The sequence below is a fragment of the Xyrauchen texanus genome, chromosome 11 (genome assembly GCF_025860055.1).
Source record: "Xyrauchen texanus isolate HMW12.3.18 chromosome 11, RBS_HiC_50CHRs, whole genome shotgun sequence".
NCBI classification, from domain to species: Eukaryota; Metazoa; Chordata; class Actinopteri; order Cypriniformes; family Catostomidae; genus Xyrauchen; species Xyrauchen texanus.
The window spans coordinates 39,641,594-39,659,291 of record NC_068286.1 but is presented as its reverse complement, the minus strand read 5'-3'; the positions used below and the strand labels follow the sequence as shown (position 1 = coordinate 39,659,291).

Here is a 17,698-nt window from a genome sequence, read left to right as displayed (position 1 = left end):
TGCATCTTCCTTTTTCCATCTCCCTCCATTGGTTTTACCATCCGTCAACGCATGGTTCAGCTTGTCCACCTGCGCAGAGTGAAACTGATATGAGAGACTTTGCTTGCGACTTTTTGATTGATTTGGACAAGCTGGACTAGGATGAGGTTGACCTTAGTCAGAGGGAGATAGAGAAGCTTGGGCATTTGGGATTTTGGGATTTCGTCAATCACCTTTTCAATCATGGTGACATGGAACTCTCATCCCAAGAGGGGCTTCTCCAGACAGACCTCACCATCGTCCCACCATCTATGTCCTCCTATGACCCGTAAACAGAGGAGCTGAAGGAGGAGGAGGAACTGGTCATATGCAGTTCCCCAGGAGACCTTTTCCGACTGTCTGGAGGAGAAGGAAGGCGAGTAATGCGCCCAGTCGCTGACAGAACTCCCGGCCACGGAAGCCACTCCACAGTTGCTGATAGTGCTCCCAGCCACAGCAGTCACCGCAGAGCCTGTCCTGTTCCCAGTGGCTGTTGATGAGCCTTTTGCTCAGTCCAGTGGCTAGAATCTCTCAGACACAATCCACCAGTCTGTTGCTCAGCCCAGTAACAAGCGCCCGCCACACACCAGCTACAAGTCTGTTACTCAGCCCAGTAACCAGCACTGGCCAGACACCAGCTACCTGAACCCTTCTCCCAGACTGACTGATCCCACCCCAAATGTGGAGCCAAATCCTTAGGTTCCCCCACCCTCCCCCCGTTGGTCTGCCCTGCCATCTGTATCTTGGTTTTACCTACCCTCCCCCCTCTTGTGTTTTGTCTTGTGTTAGATGAGTGGATTTCGTTTTGTGTGTTCTCATTTCCTTGTGCATTTTGTCTTTCTTGTATTTTTTTGATACCCCGCCCTCTCATTTGTCTTGTTAGCTGTTTGATTATTAGTTTATGGATTTCACCTGCCCTGCTCGTTACCCCTACTGATTTCTCTCCTTACTTATTCTCCCTTGTGTGCTCTGTCTGTTGCCAGTTTGTAGTCTCCACTTTGTTTATTCAGTCTAGTCGTGTTTTCTCTAGTCTTGCTTATTCTTTCATGGGTGTTTTTTTTTTCAAGAAATGCCCATCATTGTTCTCTAGCGTTTGGGTACTTTTCTTCACACTGTTAGCGTACTGTGACAGTTATCTATAAGTATAAGAGTATAAGATGCTAATTGACCCTTTGCTAAGCTCCACCCCCTTATTTTTGGTCACTCGCTCTGCAGAACTCCCCATTGGAATGAATGGGAGATAGCCGTGGACAATGTGGTTTTTGGCAAAATATTCTCAAACGGAATTGATTATATATTTACGTGGGCTGGTTTGAAGAGTGACATTGTAATGAATATTTATCTGAAGTATTTTGTAAAAGAAATTGTTAAATTACACAGTAATTTGATCAAAACTGTGGTGACTGTGAATCAGAATCAAGGCAAACAATTATTACAGTCAATTGAAAAGAGAAAAACTTAATTTAACAGCGAATACACATCTATTGACATTAGCGTAAGTGACCCGAGCTCTTTATAACATCTCATAACACACACACATTGATTATGTGAACTGTTCATTTACTATCGCTTTTACTACGACTTGAATCAAAACATAAATTAATTAACGTTCAGTTAATAGCTTTAATTTACTTTGGAGCAAATGTAGGTGTCATTGCAGATGTTATATGTTCATTTGGGAATGAGAGCACAGTTTAATCCATAATGCAAGATTAATAAAAAAAAAAAAAAAGGAAGAAAAACTGCGGGTATACCCTCTGGGTAACTCAAATGACCTGGCAACAACGTTTTTACATATTTTTATGATTATTTTGATCAAATCCCGCTTGAAAGTACTTAAATAGGCTGCCATTGGACAATAGCAAACACGTGTCAGAGTAATGGCGGAAGGGCAACCGTTGCTAAGACAGGATTGGTCAGAAGCGCTTTTAAGGCAGGGCATAAAAAATTGTCAATTACAACCGAATACATATTTACACTATCAAATGTGTTAATTTAGATTGATTTGGGTGTGAGTATGTGTGTATGTTTGTGTATCTGTACAATAAAATGAGTCACATATCTGAGTGCTTGACATGTCAGATGCAGGCCCACCTTTGTTGCAAGTGAGTGAGATGCTCCGGCCTCAAGCAGCACTGCAGCTGTCTCCACCTGACCCTCACGGGCGGATATGTGAAGAGGTGTGTATCCGTTAGTGGTGGAGGCATCAGGATGAGCCATGTGCTGCAGTAACAACTGCACTATTTCTGTCTGACCCAGACGAGACGCAATATGAAGGGGTGTCTGGTCCTCCTGGAGGGATGGAAACACATTCAGAAGGCATGAGACAGAGCAATAGAGAAATGGCTTATTCAAAGCCTCCATTTGTGCATTACACTCTGTTTTTGTACAGCTTTACTAATACAAAGCTAGTGGCAATTTAAAAAGGTTTATGACAATAATGTGTTCTGTTTAAATATTGAAAGAAATTAAGTGACTGACTCTGGCCATGGCATCCACCAGAGCACCGTTCCTCAGCAAACATCGCACCACCTCCATCTGTCCCGCTCTTGCAGCCATGTGCAATGCTGTCTCACTACGCTAAGGACACACATAAATACCCCAAAATGCAATTAGAAAAACAGGAAATTCACAGCTTTGTCTACATTAAACATCTTGATTAAAAGATTTCAACTTTTGTTTTTGTTTTATAAAGGTCACATTAAAAGTGATTTGGAAACTTTTTACCATGCCCTGATAATTTATATTTTGGTACTTTTCAAATGCCTTTTATGTATAGATTTCATTGTTTTTTCTTTGTCCCAGACTTTCAATATTAAACTATGAAAATCGATTATTAAAATAGATGTTTTAAACTATGATATTCTAAACAAAGTGTATAATTTCAATATTTATTCTATGAAAATTATTTCTATCAACTTTTCCAAAGGTACGACTGACCCACAGTTGTGGCGGCATTTCCACCACACCAAAAATGTTTCCCCATATAAAGTTTTTTGGTAACACGGTTTAGGGATCAGAAATTAAACAGTATTTTGTGACTAATAATTAACCTTGTAATTGACTAGTTTTGGACTTGTTTGTCATTATAAAGTATGTATTAATCCTTTACTGACTGATTTCTTATTCTTGCTTTATAGGCCCTTTATATTTGCTTTTGTCATAACAATATGTTATGAACGATAGTGAAAACAAACAGACCCAACAGCAGAGGAACAGTTCAAAGGATATATTAACAGTAATAATGAGCAGTCACTAAGTTGAGGAATGTAAAAAATCCCGACAACGGCTGCAGCGGCGGGAAACGATCTCCAATGGCATGTGTGTCATAGTCACAAAAGGGGCTCGTAGGATTCGTAGGATGAGTGTGTGCGTTGTGAAAGTCAGGAACACAAACGTTGAAGCTTAGAGAGATGCAGAATAACACCCAGCAGAGATGAGCGAACTTAACTCCCGACACGCGGGCAGAGACGAAGTATCCTCCATGGAAGACCAGCTGACACACAGCAATACTGGAAGACAACCACACACCCGACACGTGGGTAACCAACAGATACACGAGACAGGACCAACTAGGCAGAGAGAGCGCGGTTAGTACTCAACATCAAACAACGATCTAGCAAAGATCCTGAGAACACGACTGGCTTAAGGAGGGAGTGAATTAGGGGAGAACAGGTGTTGCTCGGCAACAATCAGTTTCCCATGGAAACGCAGATAATGCATGCGAGACCTTAAGGAGAAAAAATTTCAAAACACACAAAACAAATCGACAAACTCACTGGACCAGTGACTCAATTAATGAATTTCTTTGCTAAAAACAAAACATATCAAAAGCTAGCATGATGCAAAATACATCCTTTATAGGTTCTCAGTAATCTGTGTGAATGTGCGGCTTATAAATAAGAAATACATGAAGAATGCATATAGTATTTCAACAAAGCAGGGAAAGTTAAAGTAAGGTTTAGGGGACTGCTATGTTTCTCGGAACTGCACCCAAGACTTTCACCCATTGATATAGCGGTTGGTGTAAGGTGTTTGTGGGACTCTAAATATACACAATTAACATGATGCAGTGATGCACCTATACTGTATGGTAGTATTTAATTAGGGATGAAAATATTATCTAACACTATCCCTTAAGTGCAAAGAGGATGCTTTTTGTTGCTATTTACACTAAGCATTAATAGTCTCTGCCTTCTATATTTATTTCATACTTATAAGAACCTGTAATGGATGTATTTTGCACATTATACAGTAGCTATTGGTATCATTTGTTTTTTACCTAATAAGTTCATTGTTAGGAAATAACAAATGTAAAGAGGCTATTAGGCAAGGGTAAGAAATCAATGAACAAAGGACTAATCAATAAATTATCATTCCAAACAAGTCTGTAACTAGTCCCTTACAAGTCCATTATAAGTCATTAATTACTGTTAATATAGTTTCTGATCCCTAAAATAAAGTGCTACCAGTTTTTTCAAATATTAGTGTACTTGTTTACCAAGTCAAAAAACGTATCAGTGAAGAGTATGCATGGGATGACAGATGTTTGAGGAAAACAAAGAAAATTCAAAGTAAACATAATTTGTTAGCAGAATATTTATTTGTGCATCATTTCCAATAAAGCCGTAATTTTGTTAAATAATGCAAATATTATTTACTATTATTTATATTAATTAAATGTGTGTATTTAGAATATATCAATGTTGGCTGTGAAATTAGCCTTTGCAAGACAAAATGTATTTTATTTTTTATTTTATGTAATTTCCATCACTGTCATTTTCAGAAATAAATTCTATTAAACACAAAACAGAATTTGAGATGTGTTGAAAATGTAACTGTGGTGGGAATTTTCACATCTTTCAGAAATAAACTACTGATGCATGTACATACATTGTTGGCCATTGTTAACGGACAAATAAAAAATAAAAAAACTACTGTGAGTGAAAAATCTTTTAACCAGACTTTATTATCTAGACATTCATAGGGCTAAAAGTTGAAAAAACACCAATATATACAGAATATATTAAAATATATATATATATATATATATATATATATATATAAAATTCAAATGTAAAAAAATATATCTTTATTTTCATTTAGTGGCACCCTTTATTTAGAGGAGAGAAGAAAAAGGACTGGAAGTGATGGGGAGAGGGATGCAGAACGGAGTCACGAAATGATGCAAACCGATTTGAACTTGCAACACTCCCATGAGCACCACGACTCAGAGCAACTTAAAGGCCAAAGAACCAGCACAAATGTTTTTAGAAATATATTTAAATGTGTTTAAAAGCCATGTCCATCATGATGATTGCGACTTACAATATTACAGACATCAGGTGAGGCTCCATTCTGTAGCAAGAGGAGGACGATATTGAGGTGCCCCATAAATGCAGCTACATGGATTGACGTCAGGCCAGACTAAAGGGGACGAGAGGTAAGAGTGAGAAACAAGTCCTGACTTTAGATTAGCAATGACGTGTGGATTTACCATTTACATACTAATTAAACTCTACTAAGTAACATGCTGCATTTCAGTTTGCATACTATCCCTCCCAAATAGTATGAAAGATTAGAATTTGTGCATCAGACTGCGCAAAGATGAAAAAAACGTTTTTATCAAGGAGACTTTTAAAGAGTGCATTGGTGCATGTATATGTATATATATATATATATATATAGTAGCAAAATAGACATAGACTATACTCATAGTCACTAGACTTACCTCAGTAATGGCTTGGATAGAGGCACCATATTTAACCAGCAGTTCCATCACTTTCACTCTATTCTTCTTGCAGGCAATATGCAGAGGAGTGAAGCCATTCTGACAAAAACACAATACACACATCATGAATCACACTGATTAATACTCATAAACCTATGCAGATTCATTTTACCAGCTTTTTTTTTTTCAAGAAAGAGAAAGAATTACCAGTGCTCTGGCATTAGGGTTAGCTTTCTTGTCCAGCAGTAATTTGGTTACTCTGTAGTGACCGCAGTGGGCGGCAACATGAAGAGCAGTCAGATAGTCCAGTGTAACATCATCAACCGGTGCTTTGTGTTGCAGCAGATGTTTCACACACTCGACATGATCACCCTGAGCAGACATGTGCAGTGGGGACAGCCCATTCTGTGTGTGTTGAAAGTCAAGAGAAAAACTAACACAGATCAATCATAAAAAAAATTGTTTTGATTGTCTTTCAATATTATAACTGTTAGCATAGTGATGGTATCAGATAGTACTTTGATGTAAATTACTGAATGACTACCATACTTGCAGTATGTACCATGATAAATATCCAAACAATCATGGTAATACTTTGAAACTTTTTGGTACTTATTTGTTAGTGTAGCAACAAGTGCTTATGTTTATATTCAAATGTCTTTAAGGAAGCGTGTAATGCATGCGATTCTTTATACCTTGGTTCTTGCCAGTATGGGAGCTCCTCTCTCAAGCAGTATCTCAACAGCCTTGTCATGTCCACTTCTGGCTGCACAGTGCAGCGGTGTCAGTCCATCCTGTTCATCACATACAATATGCAAATACAGATACACAGCATTTATGAAAACATACACTGAAGATGCACATACACAATATACTGTATAATCAGATACCTTAAACAGTCTAAACCAATTATCATCTTGCACGGTTTGCATGAAACCAACCGTAAGATAATAAAAAATAAAAAAATCATATATACTGTACATAAAAACTATTCATCATCTTCTTTGATACATTCATTCTTTCTTATTGTGATAAGAACTACTGAGTTTAAGCACTAGAGGGAGCTGTTGTTTATACTTGTTTTTTAGCATTATAAAAGCATTATGATGGAACTACTGAAATACTCACCCTAGTCTTGGCATCAATCTGAGCCCCCCTATCCAGCAGCAGGGCAATCATGTTGGTATTTCCTCGTTTGGAGGCCACATGAAGAGGGGTTATGCCATTCTGGATAAAACATTACATTTTTATGAAAGAATTTGTAATCATACTAGAAAATAAATTGGTTGTAACATATTGTGCCACTACAGAACAACAACTCTAAATCAGAGGGAATTAAAAAGATAGAATTAGATTTAAACATCTAACAAATGCTTACATGCATTAAAGGCATATTTTATTTTCCCTTTCGCTGATAAAAATTATTATGCAGACTCCAAAAGCACAGTTTAGATAAAAATTACCAAACTGTTGTACATACACTTCAAAATCATCCCTGTTTATTCTTAGCAAATTGAATATTCTGGGTTCAAAACAAGTCAAGTTCAATCGACAGCAATGTGGCATAATGTTGATTACCACAAGAATACATTTCGACGCGTCCCTCCTTTTCTTTTAAAAAATAAATAAAAATAGAGGTTACAGTGAGGCACTTACAATGGAGGTTTATGCGGCCAACTTTTGGAGGGTTTAAAGGCAGAAATGTGAAACTTTTCATTTTATAAAAGCACTTACATTAATTGTATGTATTATTTCAGCTGTAAAGTTGTTTAAATTGTCATTTTTACAGTCATTTTAGGGTTTGTTGACATTGCATCATCATGGCAACAAAGTTGTCAATTTGGCTTTAACTTTACACAGAAAAGTAAGTGATTTCATCACACTAAAATCATGTTTACATGCATATTGTTTGTGTCTTGTGGCTATACTTTTGAAATCGTGAGTATTTTAACGTTCAAAAATTGGCCCCTATTCACTTCCATTGTAAGTGCCACACTGTAACCCAGATTTCTGGGTTTTTGTTTGAAGAAAGTCAAAATGTATTTTTGCGGTAATCAATATTATGCCACAAAAGTTGTCGATTGAGTTTAACTTGTATTGATCCTGGAATATTCCTTTAATTCTCAAGAGCACAATCACACAAGCAAAGAGAACGTGTCCAGTTTAGTGAATGGTTGATTCTCACGAAACCTGTCAATATAATGTTCTGGTCCTATTTCACTCTGTAAAAGGAATTTATATTTTTCATAAAGAAAATGATGCATATTTCTAGAGCTATTAAGATTTTGAACATGTGAGATTATTCATGACAATTACACACATTATACACCCTAAGTTTCATTACCGCAATTTAATTTTCATTGATTTTTATTTTGAAAAAATAAAATAAATAAATAATTGTACAAAATATCTTTATTTTTTATTAAATAAAATATAATAAAATTATATATAATAAAATTATTTGGGGGGTAAAAGGTGCTTATGTGTCCTGAAAATAATGTCACAATGCAAAAATTATAATGATCCTAACTGTTGGCTTCTTTTCTTTATGCAAAATATAATTTCATATATGTTTATTTATTTAATTTGGGGTTAAATACAACCAGGGAATTTTCTTGACAGGTTCTGTAAGAATCATGCTAATATGAGGTCGTTTTATTTTTGTAAAAGTATTTTTAGCAGTACATGATCATACCCTAGCTGTGAAGTCCACAGCAGCCCCTCTGTTCAGCAGCAGTGTAGCCACATTTACGTTACCGTAGTGAGCAGCAATGTGCAAAGGAGTAAAGCCACTCTGTAAGAGTAGGACAAGGGAGGGATAGCATTGGGATAACAAGAACAAGGGCAAGAGGAAATAGAATTGAAGGTAAATGTCTGCAAAAGACCAATGACTAAAGATTCGTCTTCCATGATCTACCATGCAGCATTCCAATAAATCATCACATTTGAGCAAACACTAAAGAAAGAAAAGAATGCAAACATAAAGGAAAATTAATGTCTGGATTTCCAGGTTCTAAAAATGGATCCAACTACTCCATGCACTTAGTGAAAGAAACGAAAGAACATGGACAAAATACAGTAAAGCTGGCGCCACACTAGCAGAGTCCAAACAACTCAATTTTGGCCAAGGGTGTCACACATGCACACTGTTTTGATGAGATCTTGCTCTCTTCAATCGGAGGTACGACACACTTCCAGATACAAAATGGTGGAGTGGTGACAAATATACCACCTCACTGCAGCTCTCACTCTCTCTGATTCCCTGTCACGTGGAGCTTCCCGAAATAACAACAGGAGTACCACATGAGCATAAACAATTGTAATAGTGTGATTTAGGGCATTTTTAGACCTGTAGCTTGCTTGATTTCTTCCGAAACTGGCTAAAATGGTCACAATGTTGCATTTTCTTAATTTAGTATATTTAGCTCATACATCAAAATACCTGTTAAAACGATATACTTGTAAAAATGTGTCAATGAGTACAAATATTCGAGTATTGTTGTTTATGTCACGGTTATGCAAAACGTCACTGCATGGTACCGAATGCGCACGTCAGAGGTTGCACTCCAAATAAACATTATCTGACACAAGGATGGTGCAACGGGGTAAGGTGGAGGCAGGAACCGGCTGAACAGTCAACATAAGTTTTAATAACATAAATGAACTCAAATCAACTTAAACACAAACACATAGACACACACACAAAACAGCCGCATGTGGCTCTCTCTATATCGAACTGGCCCCTCCGGCTCGTGTTTATCCCCCTCCCGGCTGATTATCACGATTCAGGGCCGGGCGTGTGTCCTCAGGGCACGGCCCCACCCTCCTCCTAGTCACAATCCACCACACGACTCTGCAGGGGGGATGCTGCCCTTCTGGCCGTGCCTGCTGGCAGGTCTTCCCTGTCTTTCTGGAACCCTGGGAGAGACGAGGGAAGGGAAAGGGGAGAGGGAAAGACCGAGGCAGAGTGACAGAGAGACAGGGAGAGAGGAGAGGAGAGTGAGAGAAAACTGACTCCCCAGTCCCCGTACATGACGTCACCTGTCCTCAACCACTCCTCCGACCTCTGGCAGACGACAGCTCGCTCCTCCCCTGGCAGATGGCAGGGAGTCCTCAGACCACTGGTGGACAGAACGGATCCTCCCCTTTCTCGGCAGATGACAGCAGTTCCTCCGACTCTCGGCAGTCGGCAGCGGCCCCTCCGTCCCCAGGCAGATGACCGCAGCTGCTCCCCTGTCAGGATGGCAGCAGCGAGGACTCAGCACCACATCCCTCCTCCTTCCCAGGTTTCGGCACCAATGTAATGGGATAAGGTGGGCAAGGAGAAGGCGGGAACCGGCTGAACAGTCAACGTAAGTTTTAATAACATAAATTAACTCAAATCAACTTAAGCCTGATTCAGTGATTAGCCTGATTCAGTGTGTCCTCAAGGTCCGGCCCCACACTCCTCCTCGTCACAGATGGATATAAGTTGTAAAATTTCCAATTATCCGTCATTAGTTGCTTTTGCATTTTTCCTGCATTGAAATGACCTGGTATGTCTGTCTATGTGTGGCCCTGCGATGGACTGGCGACCTGTCCAGGGTGTCCCCCGCCTTTCGCCCAATGTTAGCTGGGATAGGCTCCAGCCCCCCGCGACCCTGTACACAGGATAAGCGGTTGACGATGGATGGATGGATGGATGGATGAAATGACCTGTTCTCACAGTCACGGATCTCTCTCTCTGTCTCTCCCTCCTGCACCCGCACCCGCACACAAACATGTATATACTTGTTTTCCTACACGTGTCTGTTCTGCCACTCTTCAAAAGAGAGAAGCGATCGTGCTAAAATTACCTCAGAAATTATTAAATAACTGTATCTAATATAGCCACCAAATGGCTATATTTGCATTTTGATGATGAATTACAGTGATGAGCTGGCCTACAGATTTCTTCTCCGAAGATCCATCAGGTATTTTCATGGTTTTTATAGGGATAATGTTTGTCTCACCACAAGTGGACTGCTGCAGAGTTTGTTTGCAATCAGACCGAGACCACCTTGTCCAGGTGCACTCAGACCGATTGTTTTGGTGCGGATCCGAGCCATGCTAATATATACAGATACAAACCGAACTAAGGAAGAACACGCACCAGGTTCCAGAACAACTGCTCTAAAAGACAGGTGTGGAATTCAAGGACTAACGCACTTTGTGATTGTGTATTTATCCCCTTGAGGCTTGCCACAGAACGAATATGTCCATATGCAGCTTTTAGTGAGTGAGAAATTACGTTCAATAATAACACAAAATGCAGTTTTGTATCTGCTTTTTGATGTCATTTTAGTGTAGGAACAAAAGGCATGAAAAACGCTTGGTGACAGAATCACTATGGATTTCAGTCAGCGTCTGGGATAATATGCAGCTGAGTGTGATGAAAACATTCAGATCAGCTTGACGTCTTATCAGTTTCTCAGTAAAAGAAGAAGCTCATTTGTCACTTGACGTGATGACCCCGCCTCAGTGACAGAATGATTTTTTCAAGCAAGCCAAATGTATTTTTTCAGATTTTGAACTCCATTAACCAACGGTCAAGTCATTAATGACCTCCCGCTGACAGATGCTAATGCGTGTTTCGTCTCTCTATTCTAGTGTGGCACAAGCTTAAGAAACTGAAATATTAGATTTGTAATCAAAGGAATCAAATATGAACACAATCACAGTCTCATATAGGTCTTTATGAGAGAGATGAGAAGTTTCTCAGTGACAATGAAAGAAAAAAGATGTCAAAAAGCAACTAGTCATTACACATTTCTGTAGATGAATGTATACAGTATAAAGGAAATTTAAATATAAATATCTGTCTTACTGAGTTTGCTTGATGGTGCCACTTTTGTCTTACCTTTCCATTCTGATAGACATGGTGCAATTTAAAAAACAGAATTAACAAAAAGGTGCAGCAAAATGTGACCGAGAGACTTCTACACAGATAGTAAGAGTTACAACACTGTTTAGTATGAAAAAACATGCACTGTTAAAGTTAATTTCTGGAAGTCAGTTCAGCTTGTTAGTTAAAGTACCGTAAGTTGTCTTAAAACAAAAGGTTCAAGTAACAGTGAACCCATAATTCCAGCTTGAAATGTTCATTGAAATTAAATCATAGAAAGATGTATTTATGAACTAGAAACTCCCAAAAAAGAGAACACTTTTTAAAGAAACAAGGTGCTGCCAATAAAATAAAAACAACAATGTTTCATGCACTAAACCATTTAAAGGACAAGACTACTCTTCCATGCACTTTTAAGAATGATTCAATGTTAAGCAATACAGTAGGCACTATGAGAGCCAAGATAGATGCAGGATTCTGCAGAGTGTCTTAATACCTCTGTAGTCCTGTTGACCATCATCTGGAGGAGTCGCACATAAGTAGAGGAAGAAAATATGGCATAGCATTTTTATATTAAATCAGGTCTTCCAAAAGAACTCATGTATTCCAAGGATGATTAAAAATGAATAAGTGGTTAACTATCACACTCAAGAGTCACAGTTTGAAACAGTTTGAGATTGCTTAAAACTCAAAGAAGTAATCTTCATGAATAACATTTTTTAAATTCACTCACACAAAAAAGTAATGGTATAAAATGGTAATACCATGGTACTTTGACATATACTGTGGTACTGAATGATTACCATATTCTAGAGCTGGGGTTCTCGAGTTTGGACTCGGACTCGAGTCCGAGTCACCAGTCCAGTTTGAATGGACTTGGACTTGTCACGGACTCGGATGCATTTTCACTCGGATGCATTTTCACTCGGACTTGAGTGAGAGTCACTTTGGGACTCTGGAATTTTTTCCTTAACATTTGTGATGCAATGAAAAAAATACATAAATAAATAACAGAAAATAAATAAATGAACACATCTCTGTCTGCATGCAGCTGTATTAGCCCCTGAAGTCAGACATGAATAGACATAGCCAGAATTTTTTCACTGTGTTTAAGCACACACGTGCACAGGCACGCTCATCAGTCAACCAATACGCTTGAATGTTACTACAGAGACTACTGTATAACATAGACTACCGAGGTGGCTGGCACGACAAAAACATAAAGACAGGTTTGTATCCAAATAAGGCAGTTTCACACGAGTCGACACAGGACCTGACAATTGGTAAAATTGCGTGTGGCGTTTGTGCAGCCAAGACGGTGCTCGCATTGCGGTTTCATCGGGGTTAAAAACATAAAATCAAGAACTTAATTGAGACAAGTCACCTGCATCAAGTCTCTCAAAGTTTACTAAAAAATAAAAATTCATAATAATAGTATTAATATTAGTTATTAAGTCTTTTTAGGCATAATGTATCTACACATGTTGGCTTCTGTAGTCACTTGTGTTCCACGCAGTGTTGTCAGCTTGAACTGGTCCATAATAGCTTGATGAATTAACTGTGTAATTTAAATGGTCAGGCAAAAAAAGCGTTATTGCTTAAGCAGACAACAACTCTATACAGACTATTGACTGTTTTCAAAGCATTGACAAGCTGCTTAAAATACATTCTTTTACAGCATTTGTCCACCATTCACAACATTCAACCATGCAACCAATAAAATATTAGGATATTAGGCAGTGAAATGTTTTGTTTATAATTTAATTGTAGACTATAAAATAAAAGTATTATTCGATGATAGAGTCTGTGTATGAAGCTAAACTTCATGTTACGAGATTAATTTAGTTGGTTATGGTATTTTTATTATAAATGTTTATTTTATTTTATTTTTATTGTAAACCCCCGGGTAAATCATGCATGTCTTTTTTTAGCCTACATCTCAGAGACTTTTGAAGGACAATTCTGATAATTTATGACTCAAAATTACTATTCTCCATGTTTTTCTGGTTAAAAAAAGAGCTCAATTATTTTGGTTGGTATTTAAAGATTTTAGACTGATTGCAGACCAACTTGGTCAAGCAAATATAATTTGTTTTATCTTCTGCGGCAGCTGCTGCAAGACGCACACGGACGCATCAGGGATTTAGGTACACGAGCAGCATGCAGAACTGCCCTGCATTGTGCGGTTTCCTACAAATTAACTAGAAAATCATGTCTGTGACAACATGGCCCTAATATTATCAGTGGGCTTTTACAGTGTTTTTGGATGTAGCATTTGCAGTCAAATCTTGAGGCATAACTTCGTGAGTGCTAATTACTACTGTGTTGACTGATTTGTATGTACTGTATTTTCCCAAATCAGTTGGCAGATAGAGAAAAAGGGTTCAGAAAGAAATCTCAGTATATACTATTATTTCTTTAGATAAGGCTAATTTTAAATAAAACTAAATTCAATTGAATTGGCAAATTGAAAATGAAGTAGAAATAAAAACTAAATAAAAATTCTAAACATAATAACCTTGGTTGTAATGACTTAACGTAGCTTTTACTTTCTTTAGTCTATGTTTGAGTGGAGGGAATAAAGCAACAAATAATTGAAATGTCAACAACACACAAAAAGAATTGTGTTGAAGAACAGTCTTCCATGATCTTTTTTCTTAGTTGTGAAGTTTAAAATATTGATGTTGAGTTTACGGTTACAATTTAAATTCAGATTCATGAACCGATTCATTCGGACTCGGCCTGTTATAGACTCGGTCTTGAGACCGACTCCTCCCCTTTTCGACTCAGATTCAACTTGATTGTTTAAAGACTCAGACTTGACTAAGATGGACTCGAACCCAACACTAACATATTCATATACCATAGTACAGTATTTATATACTCCAAGGTTTCAGCAATACAAAAGTTGATCGTACTATAGTAACATCTCTAAAACACCATGATATTAACATGATACATTTTCACACATACCATTGTACCATGTCCAAATTACCATGGTTTTTTTTTTTTGTAAATGCAAAATCTGTATACTTAAAGATGTACCATGACACTTACCATAATCATGTACCATGGTATAAAAGGTGCTGTAAGTAAATTTTTTTATCATGATATTCATGAAATAAGTGCCCTGAGATTTTTCACTGGTCTCTGTGACAGCCGTAGATTTAGTAAACAGCAAAAAAAATGTGAGACATTCAGGCTTTTCACCTCTCAATCATTTTGCTGGTTCTCATAGAGTTGTATTTGAAGCGGATCATTAAGGCTATGATTTTCAGTTTTGGTCTAGAAATTATCTTTAGCGGGTGGGGTTTTGGAATGAGGGGGTGTGGCTAATTCAATGGCGCAGTCACGTGAATGCTTTAGAATGCTAAAATCGCTTACATCACATTTAACATGGAACAAGTAAGTTACAAAAAAAAAAATACTTTGGTATTACCATGGAACATGTCTAAAAGACCATGTCCAAATAGCATGGTTATTTACAACTTAATTAAGCTCACAACTGATCCTCGCAAAAACCCACAAGTCACATTTACTCTCTCACCTTGGACTGGACATCAGCATTATGGTCATTCTGCAGCAGCAGAGCAGCAGACTTGGTGTCATCCTTCCGCGCAGCGATGTGAAGTGCAGGCAGGCGGACTTTCCCCTTGGTGTCATGCTCCAGGAGCAGAGAGACCACCTGATTATGACCCTGCTGTAGAGCAATAGCCAGAGGAGTGAAGCCATCCTACAGACAGGGAGAACAGATAGAGATTAGTACAGACAAACATAGTTTAAAGGGGACTTATTATGCAAAACTTTTACATGGTGTTTGTACATAAATGTGAGTCGGCAGTGTGTGTACACAACCACCCTACAATGTTAAAAGTCCATCCCTCCTCTTTCTTATATATCTATTAATCAAAAACAGTGAATCAAAATGAATGGTTTTCATCACCAGCCTCGCCCACGACTGGTGATGGACTCCACCCTATTATCATAGATCCTCCCCTGAGTGATCTACACACAGTCTGCCATTTTTTTACATGCTGGAGCAGATACAGTGAGTAGAATAATGTCTCAGCTTCGTAAGTGTCATAAGTGTTCTGTTGTTAGCTGTAAAAGTGAACATAGCCTAAGTGTCTTTGTGTACTCCCGGCATCAGAGCGACTGAAGACGCAGTGGACAAGTTTTGTTTTTGAAGGAAATGTGCCTCAAAACGTACAAAAAATTTTGTACATTTACGCAAATCTTTTAAAACCGGACTGCTTTGTGAATGAGTGTCAATATAAAGCAGGATTTTCAAAAGATTTGATTCTCAAGCAAGGATCAGTACCAACTGTTTGTGTTCCAGCTTTATATCTTGTAAAAGGGGCATAATAGGTCTTTTTAACTCAAAGACCAGCCTAAATATATATAATATAATATAATATATATAATATATAATATAAAATACCTTCCTGGAAAAAACAGCTCATACCAGCTTGACTGGTTTTTGGAACAAGTTTGTTGCTGGTCTGCGGAGGTCTATCAGCCCTAATCAGCTTGATCAAGCTCCCGGGTCAAAACCAGGTCTACCATATGGTAATCCGACTGATAAACCATCTTAACCTGCTCAGACCAGTTAATGACCATAAATGTCCAGCCTGGACCAGCCAAAATAACATGTCAAACCAGTTATCATCTGAAGCTGGTACTAACAGGATTTTCTAGCAGGATGAAGTTGCATGGAACCATGAATTAAAAAACTTCAGGGTTTGACTTCCGTTCAGTTTTAGACATACTGTATGCTTTACCTAGGATGTTAGAACAAGACTACCATTTATAAGTAGCTAAAGAAAAAAGACTAGTCAACAAAAGGAACACAACATGTTAAAAACAACATCAGCATACATTTTTTTAAGACACAGACATGCCGTAGGCATGTTGCAGAGAATGAAAACAGACCACCAGTTTAACACAGACCTCTGTGGCCGTGCTCTGGTTGCCACCATTCTCCAGAAGATATCGCACAACGTCCAGGTGATTCTCTTGAGCAGCCATGTAGAGTGGAGAGAAGCCATTCTGTAGCAACATACAGGTACAGTAAAAGCTTAATGATGAACATCCTATTAGTAAATAAAGAACTGGTCTGTGTTTGGCTTATAGCCATTGAACTAAGGATATTTGGAGTGAAACCTGTTCTCATGCTTATTGGGAGCGGCTCTTCTCACCTGTGATTGGGCATTTACATCAGCTCCTCTTTTCATCAACAACTTTGCAACTTCCTTCTGTCCAGCCAGACAGGTGATGTGCAATGCAGTGTTTCCTTTCTGAAAGGGCAAAGAGGAGGAAAGTCAGATAAGCACTTCTAATCAGTGGCCATAGGGAGCACCGGGAGCTTTCCCGGTGGGCCACTGGGAATTTCTCATCCTGTAGGCGATATAGGCGGCCGTCCACGGCACCAACATGCCCATGAGAGCCCGTGAATAAACAAATCTTATTGTAATGTTTTTAACATCAATGTCTTTTATTTTTTTAATTAACTTTCACTTATGACATATTTCTCAAAGTGCAGACTTACAGCGCAACACGTGTGGACCTCATTATTTGACACACAAATAACAATCACGGTGACAACCAAAAACAGCATTAAGTATAAGATGAGCTCTGAATAATCACAAAATGACAAATAACTGCAAATAACTGATCCTAACCTATAGTGTTTTAAAATATAATAATTATAATATATAATTATATAATTATAATGTTTAAAGCATACAGACATTCTTACCAAATCAATGCCTAAACCTGACCATTAGTGTTTTAAAATATATATGAGATGTTGAAAAATACATCTTTACCTAATCAATGCCTAAATCTAACCATTAGTGTTTTAAAATACAGAAATGAAATGAAAAAGCACATGAAGCAACCACCTCATTTTGTGCTGCTTCTATGATTATGTAATGTCTCGCATCATTTTGAATTCAGGGGTTCTGCGTAATTGAGATAATAATAAGTATTTATAAAGTCATAATCAGCCATTTAAGTCATGATTTAAGTGAAAGTGAATAAAACACAGTTGTTGTAAAGCCTGTAGAGTTAATTTCTCCTGGAAA

At 38.0% G+C, this 17,698-nt stretch overlaps 1 protein-coding gene across 1 annotated transcript in view; it reads right to left on the bottom strand.

The window, feature by feature from the left end:
- The window catches only part of LOC127651398 (ankyrin-2-like), a 100,758-nt gene that overhangs the window by 44,812 nt on the left and 38,248 nt on the right, over nt 1-17,698 (bottom strand). Inside the window, 12 exon segments of the mRNA XM_052137193.1 lie at nt 2,113-2,310; nt 2,500-2,598; nt 5,347-5,445; nt 5,750-5,848; nt 5,957-6,154; nt 6,445-6,543; nt 6,878-6,976; nt 8,445-8,543; nt 12,109-12,132; nt 15,160-15,345; nt 16,563-16,661; nt 16,811-16,909. Of these exon segments, the coding sequence (XP_051993153.1) occupies nt 2,113-2,310; nt 2,500-2,598; nt 5,347-5,445; nt 5,750-5,848; nt 5,957-6,154; nt 6,445-6,543; nt 6,878-6,976; nt 8,445-8,543; nt 12,109-12,132; nt 15,160-15,345; nt 16,563-16,661; nt 16,811-16,909 (1,398 nt within the window).